We start from the raw sequence: 16506 nt of genomic DNA, 5'->3' as shown, positions 1-16506 counted from the left end.
CGGACAATCTTCTGCCAATGAGGTCACAGTGAGCAATGCGGACATGTCTGATCTATGGACTGAAGTGCAAAAATGAGGAAAGTTATGCAGGGTGAGCTTATAGAGCGGAAAAAAATATTCATGCTGTGTAAGTGTGGAAGGGTAGATCACACATGAAATAGAGATAGAGAAATAGACAGAAATATACAGAGATAGTGCAGAGATACTGTAGTGACAGAGGCATTGTTATAAGGGATTCCTATGGAGCAATGGCACTTATGTCTGAGGGGACTTAAAGTCTCTCTGACACGTGGCAAGAAACCACAATTATAAATTGCTTAAAAAAAGAGATACTTAAAGGGGTTATCTGTGATCTGGCGAAGTCATGAAGAGCAATGGGGAAACAAGCAGAGGTTTTTTTTTTTAATGTGGGGACCATTAAACTTCATGGAGCACTATGTGGGGTTATTATACTGTATGGAGCACTATGTGGGGCCATTACACTCTATGGAGCAGTATGTGGGGGACATTATACTCTGGAGCATTATGTGCGGCCATTATACTCTCTGGAGCACCATGTGCAGCCATTATACTCTATAGAGCACTATGTGGGGTCATTATATTCTATGGAGCACTATGTGCAGCCATTATACTGTATGGAGCACTGTTTATCTCCATTGTATTCTATGGAGCACCATGTGTGGTCATTATACTCTATGGGGCACTATGTGAGTCCATTATATTGTATGGAGCATTATGTGCAGCCATTATACTGTATGGAGCACTATATGGGGCCATTGTACTCTATGGAGCAGTATGTGGGGGGACATTATACTCTGTGGAGTATTTTGTGGGGCCATTATACTCTATGGAGCATTATGTGCGGCCATTATACTCCCTGGAGCACCATGTGCAGCCATTATACTCTATGGAGCACTATGTGGGGTCATTATATGCTATGTAGCACTATGTGGGGCCATTATACTGTATGGAGCACCATGTGGGGCCATTATACTCTATGGAGCACCATGTGGGGCCATTATATTCTATGGAGCAATATGTCCGGCCATTATACTCTATGGAGCACCATGTGGGGCCATTATACTCTATGGAGCACCATGTGGGGCCATTATATTCTATGGAGCAATATGTGCAGCCATTATACTCTATGGAGCACTGTGTATCTCCATTGTACTCTATGGAGCACCATGTGTGGTCATTATACTCTATTGGGCACTATGTGAGGCCATTATATTCGATGGAGCATTATGTGCAGCCATTATACTGTATGGAGCACTATATGGGGCCATTGTACTCTATGGAGCAGTATGTGGGGGGACATTATACTCTGTGGAGTATTTTGTGGGGCCATTATACTCTATGGAGCATTATGTGCGGCCATTATACTCTCTGGAGCACCATGTGCAGCCATTATACTCTATGGAGCACTATGTGGGGTCATTATATGCTATGTAGCACTATGTGGGGCCATTATACTGTATGGAGCACCATGTGGGGCCATTATACTCTATGGAGCACCATGTGGGGCCATTATAATCTATGGAGCAATATGTGCGGCCATTATACTCTATGGAGCACCATGTGGGGCCATTATACTCTATGGAGCACCATGTGGGGCCATTATATTCTATGGAGCAATATGTGCGGCCATTATACTCTATGGAGCACCATGTGGGGCCATTATACTCTATGGAGCACCATGTGGGGCCATTATATTCTATGGAGCAATATGTGCGGCCATTATACTCTATGGAGCACTGTGTATCTCCATTGTACTCTATGGAGCACCATGTGTGGTCGTTATACTCTATGGGGCACTATGTGAGTCCATTATATTGTATGGAGCATTATGTGCAGCCATTATACTGTATGGAGCACTATATGGGGCCATTGTACTCTATGGAGCAGTATGTGGGGGGACATTATACTCTGTGGAGTATTTTGTGGGGCCATTATACTCTATGGAGCATTATGTGCGGCCATTATACTCTCTGGAGCACCATGTGCAGCCATTATACTCTATGGAGCACTATGTGGGGTCATTATATGCTATGTAGCACTATGTGGGGCCATTATACTGTATGGAGCACCATGTGGGGCCATTATACTCTATGGAGCACCATGTGGGGCCATTATATTCTATGGAGCAATATGTGCGGCCATTATACTCTATGGAGCACCATGTGGGGCCATTATACTCTATGGAGCACCATGTGGGGCCATTATATTCTATGGAGCAATATGTGCGGCCATTATACTCTATGGAGCACTGTGTATCTCCATTGTACTCTATGGAGCACCATGTGTGGTCATTATACTCTATTGGGCACTATGTGAGGCCATTATATTCGATGGAGCATTATGTGCGGCCATTATACTGTATGGAGCACTATATGAGGCCATTGTACTCTATGGAGCAGTATGTGGGGGGACACTATACTCTGTGGAGTATTATGTGGGGCCATTATACTCTATGGAGCACCATGTGCGGCCATTATACTCTATGGAGCACTATGTGGGGTCATTATGCTTTATGGAGCATTATGTGGGGCCATTATACTCTATGGAGCACCATGTGCAGCCATTATACTCTATGGATCACCATGTGGGGCCTTTATACTCTAAGCACTATTTGGGACCATTATACTGTTTTGAGGATTATATGGGGCCCACTATACTGTATGGAGCACTTATTGTGGTAGTTATATTGTATGGAGGGCTGTTTGGGAAGTACAGTTGCTGTATCCGACTGTGATGGGGTCACCATTCTTTGTCGGGGGGTTTGAGAGAGGGGGGTACAGTAGGGTCGTCATACTGTGCGTGTGGAGGGCACTGTGGCAGTATTATGCTGTGTTTGAGGGCACTTTTGTTTGGATCATACTTTAATATCTTTATTACTCAAGGTTTTTTATTCTTTGTTATTACATGTTTAATTTAAGCCATATGCTTTTTACTGCTTTTACAGAACATGTAATATTATATCAATATTTTATTCTAAGATCTATTAATTAAAATGTATTGTTGGTGGGACAACCCCTTTAAGTTTGTATGCATGTGAAAAACTTCATCATTGTATTTGATAAGATAAAACTTCCTCATTTGTAGACATTTTATATAAATATGAAGATTGGCCCCAGAGTTTGTCCAAGCTTTTAATTTTGGCCGTCTGTGTATTTATTTGAGTTTGCCATCCCTGCTGTAAAAGATGACATGCTACACATAAATACATTCATAGATTATAAAAGTAAGAACTCTTCAATATTGTTCACTAGCAACAGTGCAAAGGAGCTGCTGAAATACAATTTCTAAATCTGTCTTGGCTATAAATTGTTCGTAGTTACTTGTTTATGAGCTAAGGCCAATGATCTTGCATCCATTGTGATTCATTGCTGAATGATTGCAGTTGGCACGTAGTTATTAAGCTGTAAAAGTTGGGTTGCTGATTATTCTGTTATACTGGGGACATGGCTGCTTTGTGTGAAACCCACTTAAACTTGACACCTCACGATACAATTTTGCTTTGTGATTGTATTGAAAGGGGTTTCCCAAGATTGAATGGTATGTCCTATCCATAGCATAAAGGATAACGTTCTGATCGCTGTGGATTCGATACTTGGATCTCCACTAATCGTGAGCACAGGATCATCAGATACTGTGATTCTAGTAATCACACCTCTACTTCATTCATTCTATATGGGACTGTCAAGGATAGTAGCCTATAGTGTTAATTAACTTTTTTTCGGTCCAATAGACAGTGAATGGAGCAGAGTTGTGCATGCTTAGCCTCCGCTTTATTCAGATGGGTCCCTGCAGTGTCCCTTTTTCCCAGACCAAGGGAGTCTTAGCATTCAAACCTCCAGCAATGAATAAGTGATATCATATCCTTAGAGGGAAACTGTCACGTGAAAAATGCTATTAATCTGAAGATATGGGGTTAATACGTAGGTTAATATGTGAACCTACCTGCCGCCTTCACTTAGACCCGGGCTGCCGGGAGGAAATGAACTTTAATCCAACCGGTAACATTTGGGTTTCAGTCACGGGAGCGACACCGGCGCTGATTCAGTCAACGCTCTGTGTATAGAGAGCGGTGGCTATAACCGTGCCCCCCGGGACTAACTGACAGCCGGCCATGCTGTCAGTCAGTGAGACTGCTGGAAATAGCTGTCATTGGCTTTCTCCAGGAGTTCTATAGACTAACCTCTGTTTTGCACAGAGTATTTACCAGAATTAATAATCTAAATTACTGTTTTGTTAAGATTTCATTTAACTTTCTACGGTTATAGATTACCTGAGAATATATATTTTTTGTTATTGAGTGGTTCCTCAGTAAATTGCAGTCAGTGGGGATCGCAAAGTAGAATACATTATTTGATGCATATTCGGCTGCTCTATCATTTCATTCTTTAGATGTCACATTAGCATGAAACATTTTTAACATTGTACCCAACATGTCACAGGAATAGTTTGTGTACTGGTAACTAAGCACTTAGTGGCTGGTAATTCCATCTCCGCATAGCAGAAAAGAGCGGTCTGGTCAGTACATTTGATCACAGCTGCACACGCCTTGCATTCTCAGTCTAAGGACACTTATTCTAAGGGAACATTGAGTTTGCGTTAGATAAATAGCTAGAGTATTTGTCTTGAGAACGACACAGCATACAGTATATTATCGCCTTCTGCACCATCATACAGTGGGTACGGAAAGTATTCAGACCCCTTTAAATTTTTCACTCTTTGTTTCATTGCAGCCATTTGGTAAATTCAAAAAAGTTCATTTTTTTTCTCATTAATGTACACTCTGCACCCCATCTTCACAGAAAAGAAAACAGAAATGTAGAAACTTTTGCAAATGTATTAAAAAAGAAAAACTGAAAATCCACATTGTCATAAGTATTCAGACCCTTTGCTCAGACACTCATATTTAAGTCACGTGCTGTCCATTTCCTTGTGATCCTCCTTGATATGGTTCTACTCCTTTATTGGAGTCCAGCTGTGTTTAAATAAACTGATAGGACTTAATTTGTAAAGGCACACACCTGACTATATAAGACCTCACAGCTCACAGTGCATGTCAGACCAAATGAGAATCATGAGGTCAAAGGAACTGGCCAAGGAGCTCAGAAATAGAATTGTAGCAAGGCACAGATCTGGCCAAGGTTACAAAAGAATTTCTGCAGTACTCAAGGTTCCTAAGAGCACAGTGGCCTCCATAATCCTTAAAGGGAAGAAGTTTGGGACCACCAGAAATCTTCCTAGACCTGGCCATCTTGCCAAACTGAGCAATCGTGGCAGAAGAGCCTTGGTGAGAGAGGTAAAGAAGAACCCCATCACTGTGGCTGAGCTCCGCAGATACAGTAGGGAGATGGGAGAAAGTTCCACAGAGTCAACTATCACTGAAGCTCTCAACCAGTCAGGCCTTTATGGCAGAGTGGCCTGATGGAAGCCTCTCCTCAGTGCAAGACATATGAAATACCTCATAGAGTTTGCTAAAAAACACATGAAGGACTCCTAAACTATGAGAAATAAAATTCTCTGGTCTGAAGAGATGAAGATAGAACTTTTTGGGGATAATTCTAAGCGGTATGTGTGGAGAAAACCACCCACTGCTAATCACCTGCCCAATACAATCCCAACAGTGAAACATGGTGGTGGCAGCATCATTGCTATGGGGGTGTTTTTCAGCTGCAGGGACAGGACGACTGGTTGCAATTGAAGGAAACATGAATGCGGCCAAGTACAGAGATATCCTGGATGAAAACCTCTTCCATAGTGCTCTGGACCTCAGACTTGGCCCAAGGTTCACCTTCCAACAAGACAATGACCCTAAGCACACAGCTAAAATAACAAATGATTGGCTTCAGAACAATTCTGACCATTCTTGACTGGCCCAGCCAGAGCCCTGACCTAAACCCAATTGAGCATACCTGGAGAGACCTGAAAATGGCTGTCCACCAACGTTCACCATCCAACCTGACGTAACTGGAGAGGATCTGCAAGGAAGAATGACAGAGGATCCCCAAATCCAAGTGTGAAAAACTTGTTGCATCATTCCCAAGAAGACTCATGGCTGTACTAGCTCAAAAGGGTGCTTCTACTCAATACTGAGCAAAGGGTCTGAATGCTTATGACCATGTGATATTTCAGTATTTCATTTTTAAATAAATTTGCAAAAATTTCTACATTTGTTTTTTTTTTCAGTCAAGATGGGGTGCAGAGTGTACATTAATGAGAAAAAAAATGAACTTATTTGAATTTACCAAATGGCTGCAATGAAACAAAAATTACTTGATTAGGTGGAAGTATGTGGCAATAATCTGGGGGCTGTTGAAAATATATCTGTCCTCAGGTTTTTGTTATCCCATCTAAGAGCATGATGAATATGGAAAAGGCCCTGATTCCAGACATGTATCTCTGCATGTTGTATTTTTTTTAATAAAATCATTGTTTCAGATGTACAATTTTTCTGAATGTTGAGCTCTATATAACCCCGTCCACGCCACTGATTGGCAGCTTTCTGCATATGCACAGTGAATACAAGCTGTCGGTCATTATTGGGGGGTTCTACAGAGGTCATAAATATAGAGAACTAGATGGTAGCAGGTTTATTAGTCCTCTAGTGATAATCTCCTGCTGATAAAACAAGTGATTTTATCAAAACTAGAGTAAGCAGCCCGGTGACACTTTGCTGGAATCAGTGACCCTGTCTCTACATTATGCCACTTTTAGATGGGAAAAACCTGAAGATTTCTGTTAAGTGAATGTTATTTCCATACTGCATATTATTAGGGAAATTCGCATGACCGTATTATCCTGCCACTATGTCTTTATAGTGTACTATCCCTGACAATTTAAAGTGACTTATGAAATTTATGAAAACTGCAGAATTGCTTTACAAAATCTTCATACAAATGGGCAACCCTGTGTCGGGGAGAAATAATGATAGGATACAGCAACTCTGCTCTGACTGATAAGCATTAATTAGAATTCAGCAAGTAACAAAGGTCAGGCATGTTTCATAAAGAGACTATGAGGGGGATGGAATTTTATTTTATGGATTGGAGCAAGATGAAACCACTATTATACTTGATAATACAGCGTTTAGATGCAAGAATGATATTTATGACAAAATCTGATCCTGGAGGCATATAAATATTTCTGTTCTTAGATTGCAGCAAGACTATCCTCCTTTAAATGTTAAAACGGACTGAGGTTCAAACTGTCTGCCTTTGGGGTATCATGTTTCTGTGGTCTCAAATTCAGGTGCTTAGGCAAAACTAAAGATTTTTGAGACACTTTGCGTATGGCGGTATTAAGGAGATATTTGACACTACAGCAATATTCCAAAACTTCCCATCATAGTCATATATCAAAGAACTGCAAATCATATCTTTATGCAGTCATAGGGTCAATCCAACATGCCCCAAAGACTACTGGCACAACAACCGTACTTACTAACGATTGTCACATATACGGAAGCTCAGTAAATTACAGCATTTTTAGACACTTTCAATATTGGGTATTGGGGCATGCCTAAATTGGCATGGTTGCTGATTCAAAATGAGTATCCTATCCAGAAAACAACCCCATGAAATGAATGAAATGTAAGAAATAATTAAAGCAATAGAACTTGACTTCTGAGAAGATAAGCCTAATACCATATTTAGTTGAATGAAATAACTCATTGTTTGGAATTTGGATTGGTGAAAGCAGGGAATTTGGTACAAGAATTTAATGCAGGCACTGGCACTAAAGCTTTCTCAGACCTCCAAACTGTTAGGACAGCGGAACGCACCAAATATAAAATAACAGGAGGTGCGTTCGCCGCCCGGAGTCCACCGTGCGGTAGGTGACAAGACCGCTGCTGAACAATGGCAGATGCACCTAATCAATGAGGTACTGCGATCGGGTTAACGTCACCCGAACGCTAAGGACGGCTCTGTTCTGGCACAGAGTCGCAAGAGGCAATGTGATGCTGAGACACGGCTCTGTTAATGTCACAGAGACCTGCGTGCGGCGTCGCAACAGCGACTAAGGGTAGCTGCGGTTAGTGCAGCGCAGCGGCAGGTATAGCCGCAGACGTCGGCGCTGAGACACGGGCGCCGACGGACGCTAGTGTAGGCGCGGATCACGTGGCGTGTAGCTTGCCACAAGCTTAGACTGACTATCTAACTCTCTGTCACCATTTGTAATATCCGAGGGAAGGGGTTTCATAATGCGTCAGTCACCAGTCCACACATCCGTCACCATACACACACAGCATAATATGCTACACTAGCGCATCGCCGAGCCGCCATGCGGGCTTTTTATAGCGATGCGCTTCCGGGACCTTCCATTAGCTTGGGAAGGACCAATCAGATCCGACGTAGGGCCTGAGCATGTGACCCCTGCTCTCCAGTGAGAGGTCAAGTTGCGGGCATGCCCAGTAGCACGGCATGAGGACTTAGCCTCAGGAGCAGTTCCCTGCAGAGCAGGTTACGCTGCTATAGCTGCGCCAGAGGTGGCAGCAACATCCAGGCTGTCAGAGCGAGTCTGAGCAGCAAGCCTGGCTCGCCGTGTTTGCTGAGCAACACCCGGAGCAATCGAGGAAGAATGGGAGACCACAGGATGTCTGGCTCTGGACTCCCGCTGTGCAGTGCCGGGAATCTGACGCCTAACACAAACTGAATTATCCCTTTACACATCACATCCTCAACTACCTAAACCAGATGTGCCATCGGTCACCCAGTTTGGTAGTAGAGAAGCTTCATTTGTAGAATTCTTTCCCCAAAATGTATTCACAATCTCTCTTCAAGATTTCTGTTTTTTTTTTCTTTCTGGCTTATTTTCACACAAAATTAGAGAAACAACAATATTACCTATTTGCGCAAAACGGGACAAAGATTTGGACTGGCTGGCAGCAAAGGAGTGGGACACCTATTATCTCTAAACCAAACGAGCCCTTTAGCCAGACATGTATTCATCTCTCGATATACTATACCGCCCCAAGATTTCATTGGTTCTGGCTGGACTATGTGAACGAATGTCCCAAGTGAATGGACTCACCTTTTCCCACCTAGTTTTGAAGTTTTTCCTTTCTATGAACAATTGAGAACGTTCCTTAATGATGAGATAGACAAAGCAATCCTACTTTGTACCAAAAATGCCTCTTTTCAACCCCCAATATACCCAATACCATAATGGAGTTTGTCACTGTAAAAAGAATAAAAAAAATCCCACAGGTACTTTATTAGGAAACCCTATATGGAGTAATAATATATTTTGCTTCTTTGGCCTTTAACACAACCGAGTACTTGCTCTACATCACTTGTAGATGGTGATGTTAAAAATGCAATTTTGTATTGCTTAGTATGTTCTTGCTAAAATTTGCAGTTGGTCCGAATTAGCACATAGGGTAAATGTTTTGTGTTATAACTTTCCAGCTTCTCTTTATACCTGTTCATCCAGATTCTCATCTTTTTTTGTCCATTGTATCCTATGGACACTTAATACATTTATTAATTATCTCATGTAACTAACTTACAACTGTCTGTTTGCTCGTATCTAACTTTCATTTTGACATGTACAAATAAAGTTTTATAAAACCTAAATTGTTAAACTAGTAATTCATTGTATCACGAACAGCATATTTAGAGAAAGACAAATATAATGTTACATTTGCCTTTACTTACAGAATGGATTCACCCCTCTATACATGGCTGCCCAAGAGAACCATCTTGACGTTGTGAAATATTTGCTGGAAAATGGGGCCAATCAGAGCACTGCCACAGAGGTAAGTGTAACATCACCTTTGGCACCTGAATATTGCCATTTACTGATTACATTCACAAACAGAGATAAGCAAATCGATTCAATGCAAATTGAATTTGTGTTCATTTTTTGGAAATTCACTGGACCCAGCAAATTTGAACTAGTGAATCGATTTTCATTTTCCAAAGCAGAAATATCATATAATCTCAGGCACAACCGAGCACTCTTACCCATAATGCCTTGAAGTTATCACAGCACAGCCAATTGGAAGGGACTATCAGCCTGTATAAAATCTGAGGCAGGGAATGCAGTAGCTGCTTTGTACTAAATCTGAACAGTGAGAGAACATCGCAGCTTAGAGATACTGTATATAGAGAAAAATTACAAATTGTGAAGAAACATTAGAAGTAGTGTGTGACAGCACTGAATAACTGTGTGCTCATATATTATATTGATGCCGCTTTGACATAACTAGGGTAGTGATATATTCTATTTTTTTTTCTTATTTCTGTATGTTTTTCTGCATTTTGAAACCAAAAAAAGCATATTACTATCAATGTTATTAAAATGCATAAAGTATGAAAGTATTAACTTTGTAATATCACATTGCAAAGCTTTTATACATCATAGCTATAACGTGTGGGTGTTAATTGTGTTTCCCAACAGGATGGCTTCACTCCGCTGGCTGTTGCTCTGCAGCAAGGACACAACATGGTGGTTGCTATTCTTTTGGAGAATGATACAAAGGGGAAGGTTAGACTTCCAGCTTTGCACATTGCAGCCAGGAAGGATGACACTAAGTCTGCAGCCCTCTTGCTTCAAAATGACCATAATGCTGATGTACAGTCTAAGGTAAGTTATCAAACATGCACATTAGATGACACCTATATGTTGCCTGTGTTATTAAAATGATGCCATGGATTAATGTACAGTACTGTACAAAAGTATTAGACAGGTGTGCAAAAAATGCTGCAAAGAATGCTTTCATATAGGTTATTAGTCTTTGTATCAATTAATGCAAAATGCAAAGTGAATGAACAAAAAAAAAAGTAAATTAAATCAATAGTTGGTGTTACCCGACCATCCTTTTCCTACAAAATAACATCATTTCTTCTAGGTACAATCGCACAAAGTCAAGGATTTTGTAGAATTATAGTCAGGTTTATTGGTAACCAATTATACCCAACCGGGGATAATAATCATTTTCATATGTAGGATGAAACTGGAATCAACTGAAACAGAAACAGGTGTATAAGAGGCTTAAAGGGGTGTTCTCAAGTTGTCTCTTGAGCAGCTCACAACTCTGCATTCTCCTTATTTCCTTGTTTCTGGCAGGACAGGCACTCCTTGAGTGACAGTTCTGGTAAGTAGCAGAACTGCATTACTATTAGTAGCACTATAAACCTCAGCACAATTTGTGCTGAAACACATTCTGCTGTCAGTATTTTTTTCTTAAGTCTACATTACTATATCTGTGTTTGTATATAGAGATAAAAGTGCATTTGAACAATCACACTGCTCAGGAAAGTGAGAGCCGTGATGCTGCTGCATGTCGGGGAGATTGTGGTTAGGAGCTGAGAGGGAGGCAGAGGAAGGTGAGCAGGTAACTGCTGTATATAAATGAATGGGGAAAGATGACTAGCATGTTAGGAGTTAACTCCTCCCCTGGAATGTACCTGTTGCATACACTCAGTTAATCTTTGGTGGCCAAGTTCTATGGAAATCAGCTGTGCATGATGTAAAATGAAAACTCTCATTGTAGGAGAATGACAGGAGATAGAAAAAGCAAGTCAAATGTAAACTTGCGTATGTTCATGGTGTCTAGCTAATTAAAGCATTTTAATAACTTGAGAATAATAATAATAATCTTTATTTTTATATAGCGCTAACATATTCCGCAGCGCTTTACAGTTTTCACACATTTTCACTGCTCACAATCTAAATTCCCTATAAGTATGTCTTTGGAGTGTGGGAGGAAACCGGAGTACCCGGAGGAAACCCACGCAAACACAGGGAGAACATACAAACTCCTTGCAGATGTTGTCCTTGATGGGATTCGAACCCAGGACCCCAGCGCTGCAAGGCTGCAGCGCTAACCACTGAGCCACCGTGCTGCCCGAATACCGTATATACTCGAGTATAAGTCGATCCGAGTATAAGTCGACCCCCCTAATTTTGCCACAAAAAACTGGGAGAACTTATTGACTCGAGTATAAGTCTAGAGTGGGAAATGCTCCATAGATTATTCCCCCATATGGTGTCCTCAGAAGAAGCTCCATAGATTGTTCCCCCATATGCTGCCCCACAAGAAGCTCCATAGATTATTCCCTCATATGCTGCCCCCATAAATAGCTCCATAGATTGTTCCCTTATATGCTGCCCCTTAAATAGCTCCATAGGTTGTTCCCCCATATGCTGCCCCCATAAATAGCTCCATAGGTTGTTCCCCCATATGCTGCCCCCATAATAGCTCCATAGGTTGTTCCCCCATATGCTGCCCCCATGCTGCTGCTGCATGTAAAAATAAAAAAAAATGACATACTCACCTCTCCGTCGCTGGGTGTCAGATTCTCACCTGTCCTGCGTCCATGGCTGCTCACCGCTATCTGCTCGTCATCAGTCAGTGACGTTCAGACTGCAGGGGGCGCGGCGCGCACTAACCACGTCACCGCGCCCTCTGCTGTCTGAAGTCACTGACCGATGACAGACAGCAGCAAGCAGCCATGGACGCAGGACAGGTGAGTATCGCTATACTTACCCGTCCTGACGCTGTCGCTTGAGTCCCCAGCTTCTCCGCGCTCTCTCTTCCTGCATTCAGCGGTCTTGTGATACCGCTCATTAATATGCGCATATTCATGAGTTTTAATGAGCGGCACCACGTGACCGCTGAAGGCAGGAAGAGAGAGCACGGGGAGAAGCTGGGGGCTCAAGACACAGCGTCAGGACGGGTAAGTATGACCTGACACCCCCGCCCCCCCTCCCCCTCTGACCCCCTTTGTATATGACTCGAATATAAGACGAGAGGGGGACTTTCAGCCCAATTTTTTGGGCTGAAAATCTCGACTTATATTCGAGTATATACGGTACCTTTAAAACTGGGTGAGGAACAACCAAACTCTGCTACAAAGGTGAGGTTGTGGAAATCACAGGTCATACACCACGATAAAACGTAGCACTGCAGCAAGATAATCATATTGCATCAGTAATCTCTAGACTGGGAATTCAAGAAGTTATGTTCAAATTCATTTGACAAAGCATTAAGATATGGGCAACTTTCAGGAATTTTAGAAGAATTGGTCGTCCTAGGAAAAAGTTAGTGCAGCAGATGAAAGACACGTACGTTTGGAAAAGTTTGGCCAGGAGTTGTCCTCATGGAAGAATTGCAGTCAAAAAGCCATACCTTTATCGTGGCATCAAAGCCAAGTATCTCAACTATGCACTAAAACATAGGAACTGGGGTGCAGAAAAATGGCAGCAGGTGCTTTAGACTGATCAAAATTTGAAATATTTAGCTGTAAATGAAGGCAGTTTGTTCCCTGAAGGACTGGAGAGCGGCAAAATAATGGGAGTCTGCAGGCAACAGTGAAGCATGGTGGAGGCTCTTTGCAGGTTTAGGGCTGCATTTCAGCAAATGGAATATGTGATTTGGGTGGGAGTAATGATACCAACAAAGCTGAGCAATACCAGATGATACTTATCCCCATTATGCAATACCATCGGGGAGGCATCTGATTGGCTTCAAATTTATAGTGCAGCAGGACAACAACCCCAAACAGAGCTAATTAATTAAGTACTATATTTACCATAAAGAAAAACAAGGAGTCCTGGAAGTGATGTTATGGCCTCCCAGAGCTCTAATCTCATCATCTTCGTGTTTGTCTGGGGTTACTTCAGTGGAAGAATTTTTGCAAATACAAAATACAGAATATCTGTGGTTGGTTCTCCAGAGATGTTTGGAACATCCTCCCTGCTTAGTTCCTTCAGTTTGCAAGTGCGCCTTGAAGAATTTATCCTGCTTTGAAGGCAAAGTTTGATTTATTTTTCTCTTTTGTTCATTCACGTTGCATTTTGTTAGTTGATAAAAATAACCTGCTAAAGGGTACCTCTCATCAGTATATCCCAGTCCTAAATAATAGCATGTGTGTAAAGGTGTGTTAATGCTGATTAAATCCTTACTTTGCTTGTAGAATTTTACTTTATCAGTTTAGAGAAATTCATCATTTAAATGTTATGCTAATGAGTTACCAGTGCAGTGTGTGGGAGAAGGCACGTAGCTCTCCTGCTTCTCTTCCTATTGCCCGCTCACCGCCTGCTTCTGGTTTCTGACTGACAGGTCGCCCTTGCTTCAGAGACCTGCCTCACCTGCTCGATATTTCACGCAAGTGCCCTCATTGTCTGGGGTCATCTCCTCAGATGGGGCAGTGTAAGCACTGATCCAAATCTCTCAACATCATCAGGACTTTTCTGCTCTTGCACCGCATTTTGAACTTATAGCTTCTTCATAGAATTTTATAATGCTGTGACATGAAAATTAAAAATTTCATTTTTTCTCCTAAAATTATGTTTTGGCCTCAAATTCTTGATTTTCCTAAGGTGTTGTTGGATAAAACAGACTACAAGCCTTGTAACACAATGTCTCCTGAATGCAGCAATTCCCAATATGTGGTCAGATACTTCTGTTTGTGTAACATGGCTGGGCTTGGAAGGCAAGAAACACTATTTTTTTTTTTGCTGCTTACATAGTTTGAAGGTGCAACTTGCAAAGCCCTGTGGTGCCAAAACTGCAGAAAACCCACTAAATGACCCCATTTCGGGAACTACAAGTGAGCAGCTTTTGCACCCATAAGTTGGCCAGGACTTAACAATTGATGACATACCTCAGTATGAGATTTAAGGGGATCCGACTTCCCAGTAATCAGCTGAAAAATCCTCCAGCAGATGCCAGATCTTAGCTGTGTATGAGTGGAACACTGCAGAACCGTGTGTTGTTTAGTAGCTGCTGCAAAGGACTGCAGTGCCTTCACTTCCATGGTAGCTAAAGTACAGAACTTGGCAGTGGCCACTAAACAGTGAACGGGGCTGTTGTCTTCTGTCTGTAGATTGCTTTGTTCCGATAGGTGTCCGAGCAATTCGAAGCTGATCGGTGGATATGTCGGGTGTGAGGCCCCCACAATTTTTATATTGGTAAAACTCAAAGTTAAGTTCTCCCCACTGCAGCTATGCCATACACGATGAGGCTACCTGCGGTTTGGGCACATTGGCTGCATGAATTTTACTGGATGGTTTTTCATGTCGCTATTCCAGTGCCTTTGAGTTACTAGTAATGTGGAAAGTCTCTAATTTTACATTAACAAGCAACAGTTCTGAGTAGGGGCATGTTTTTTTGGCATGAATTCAAGTTTTTATTGCTACCATTTTGGACTACATAACGTTTTTGATCACCCTGCATGTTTTCAGCGGTTTGCGGAAATGTCTTGTCCGCTGCGCCATACATGTACAGCAGATGTCGGGAAGGTTGTTAAGAAAACCTACATATTGTAACCACCCTGGTCAAGTTTTTAACTAACGTTGCATCGTGACTAAGAATATAAATCAAACTAGCGTCTCTTCTGGATCTACACGACAGATTATAGGTTGTGCTCAATGGACTTCTGTCTTCTTTCAATCAAAAGAACCAAGGCAATATACTTTCTGTGTCTGCCCAAAACATCAGTTAGCCACATCGATGGGGTTAGCCAAACTAATGGAGGGAGCAGTATAACCCAGGCAATGTTCCCTGGAAAAAAAGATCTGCAAATTAGATCCCCTTCAGAACAAATAAAGCTGCCTCTCTAGTGCCACCTATTGGGGGGTCTTAGGCTGATCTTTTAAAACTTCCCAAGGAGTGGATCATAGAGAAGAGCGTATAGTATCTAGTCTTTAAGAGACTAGGGGCAAACAGTGTCATATATAGTAGTATTGCTTTTAGCTTAGTTGTATGTTACAGTGCAGACAAATGTTTATGGCAGTTCCTACAGCCAGTGGCAATAAAAAAATAAATTGTTGAATGTGATGACTTGTCCATTGCATCTAATATGTGCTCTTTTTCCAAATTATGCAACTTCAGATGATGGTGAATAGGACGACAGAGGTATATCTCTAATATATTCCTTCTTGTTGATATGTTGCATGCATCTTCGCTGTCATCGAGTATGCTATTGTTGTATTTTCTGCCTTTTCCCATTTGTACACAGATTACGACTTTTTTTCCACTGTAGTGAATAGTATCAGCTTTCAATGTAATTCTCCTGAATGTAAATGTGTGACAGAGGGAACGTGGGAGATTACACAGGAGGAAAGAAAGAGGTAGCATAATCTATAAAACATGGTATGAGTGGAAAGTCCGAGATGTCAGACATGTGACTCTAAATTAGTAATCCTTCTTAAATGCTAAAGGAATTGTCCACTACTAGGACAAGCCAAGGTAAAATAAAAAGACCCTATACTCCCCTCCCGTAGCAGCGCCATCTTGAGACTCGTATGACAGCAGTCGAGCTGCTGTTCTCTCAATTCCTTAGGACGAACCTCGGATATCGGCAGGAAGTGAGAGAACATTATATCCAGAGTGGATGAGGTTTAGTTGCTCTAAACCTGCAAAATGTCAGTCTATATATGTAGTATACAGTGCCATTATCATAGAGTATACACTGTATAAATAATCTCCCCGATGTAGCTGTGGTCACGGAAATCAACGCTCAAGAATGGAAAATAATAATG

At 41.7% G+C, this 16506-nt stretch overlaps 1 protein-coding gene across 34 annotated transcripts in view; it reads left to right on the top strand.

Moving 5' to 3' along the window:
• The window catches only part of ANK2 (ankyrin 2), a 772868-nt gene that overhangs the window by 558711 nt on the left and 197651 nt on the right, over window positions 1-16506 (top strand). For 27 of the 34 annotated variants that reach the window (XM_073571907.1, XM_073571914.1, XM_073571911.1 and 24 more), the window contains 3 exons: window positions 9674-9772; window positions 10417-10602; window positions 15857-15880. In XM_073571907.1, coding sequence (XP_073428008.1) covers window positions 9674-9772; window positions 10417-10602; window positions 15857-15880 — 309 coding nt within the window. The remainder of the gene's footprint in view (window positions 1-9673; window positions 9773-10416; window positions 10603-15856; window positions 15881-16506) is intronic. The other 7 variants (XM_073571902.1, XM_073571910.1, XM_073571928.1 and 4 more) reach the window with 1 other exon arrangement.

This window comes from Dendrobates tinctorius, unplaced genomic scaffold (genome assembly GCF_039654945.1).
Source record: "Dendrobates tinctorius isolate UK_male_01 unplaced genomic scaffold, ASM3965494v1 ptg000030l, whole genome shotgun sequence".
NCBI classification, from domain to species: Eukaryota; Metazoa; Chordata; class Amphibia; order Anura; family Dendrobatidae; genus Dendrobates; species Dendrobates tinctorius.
This window is presented reverse-complemented; position numbering and strand designations above follow the sequence as displayed.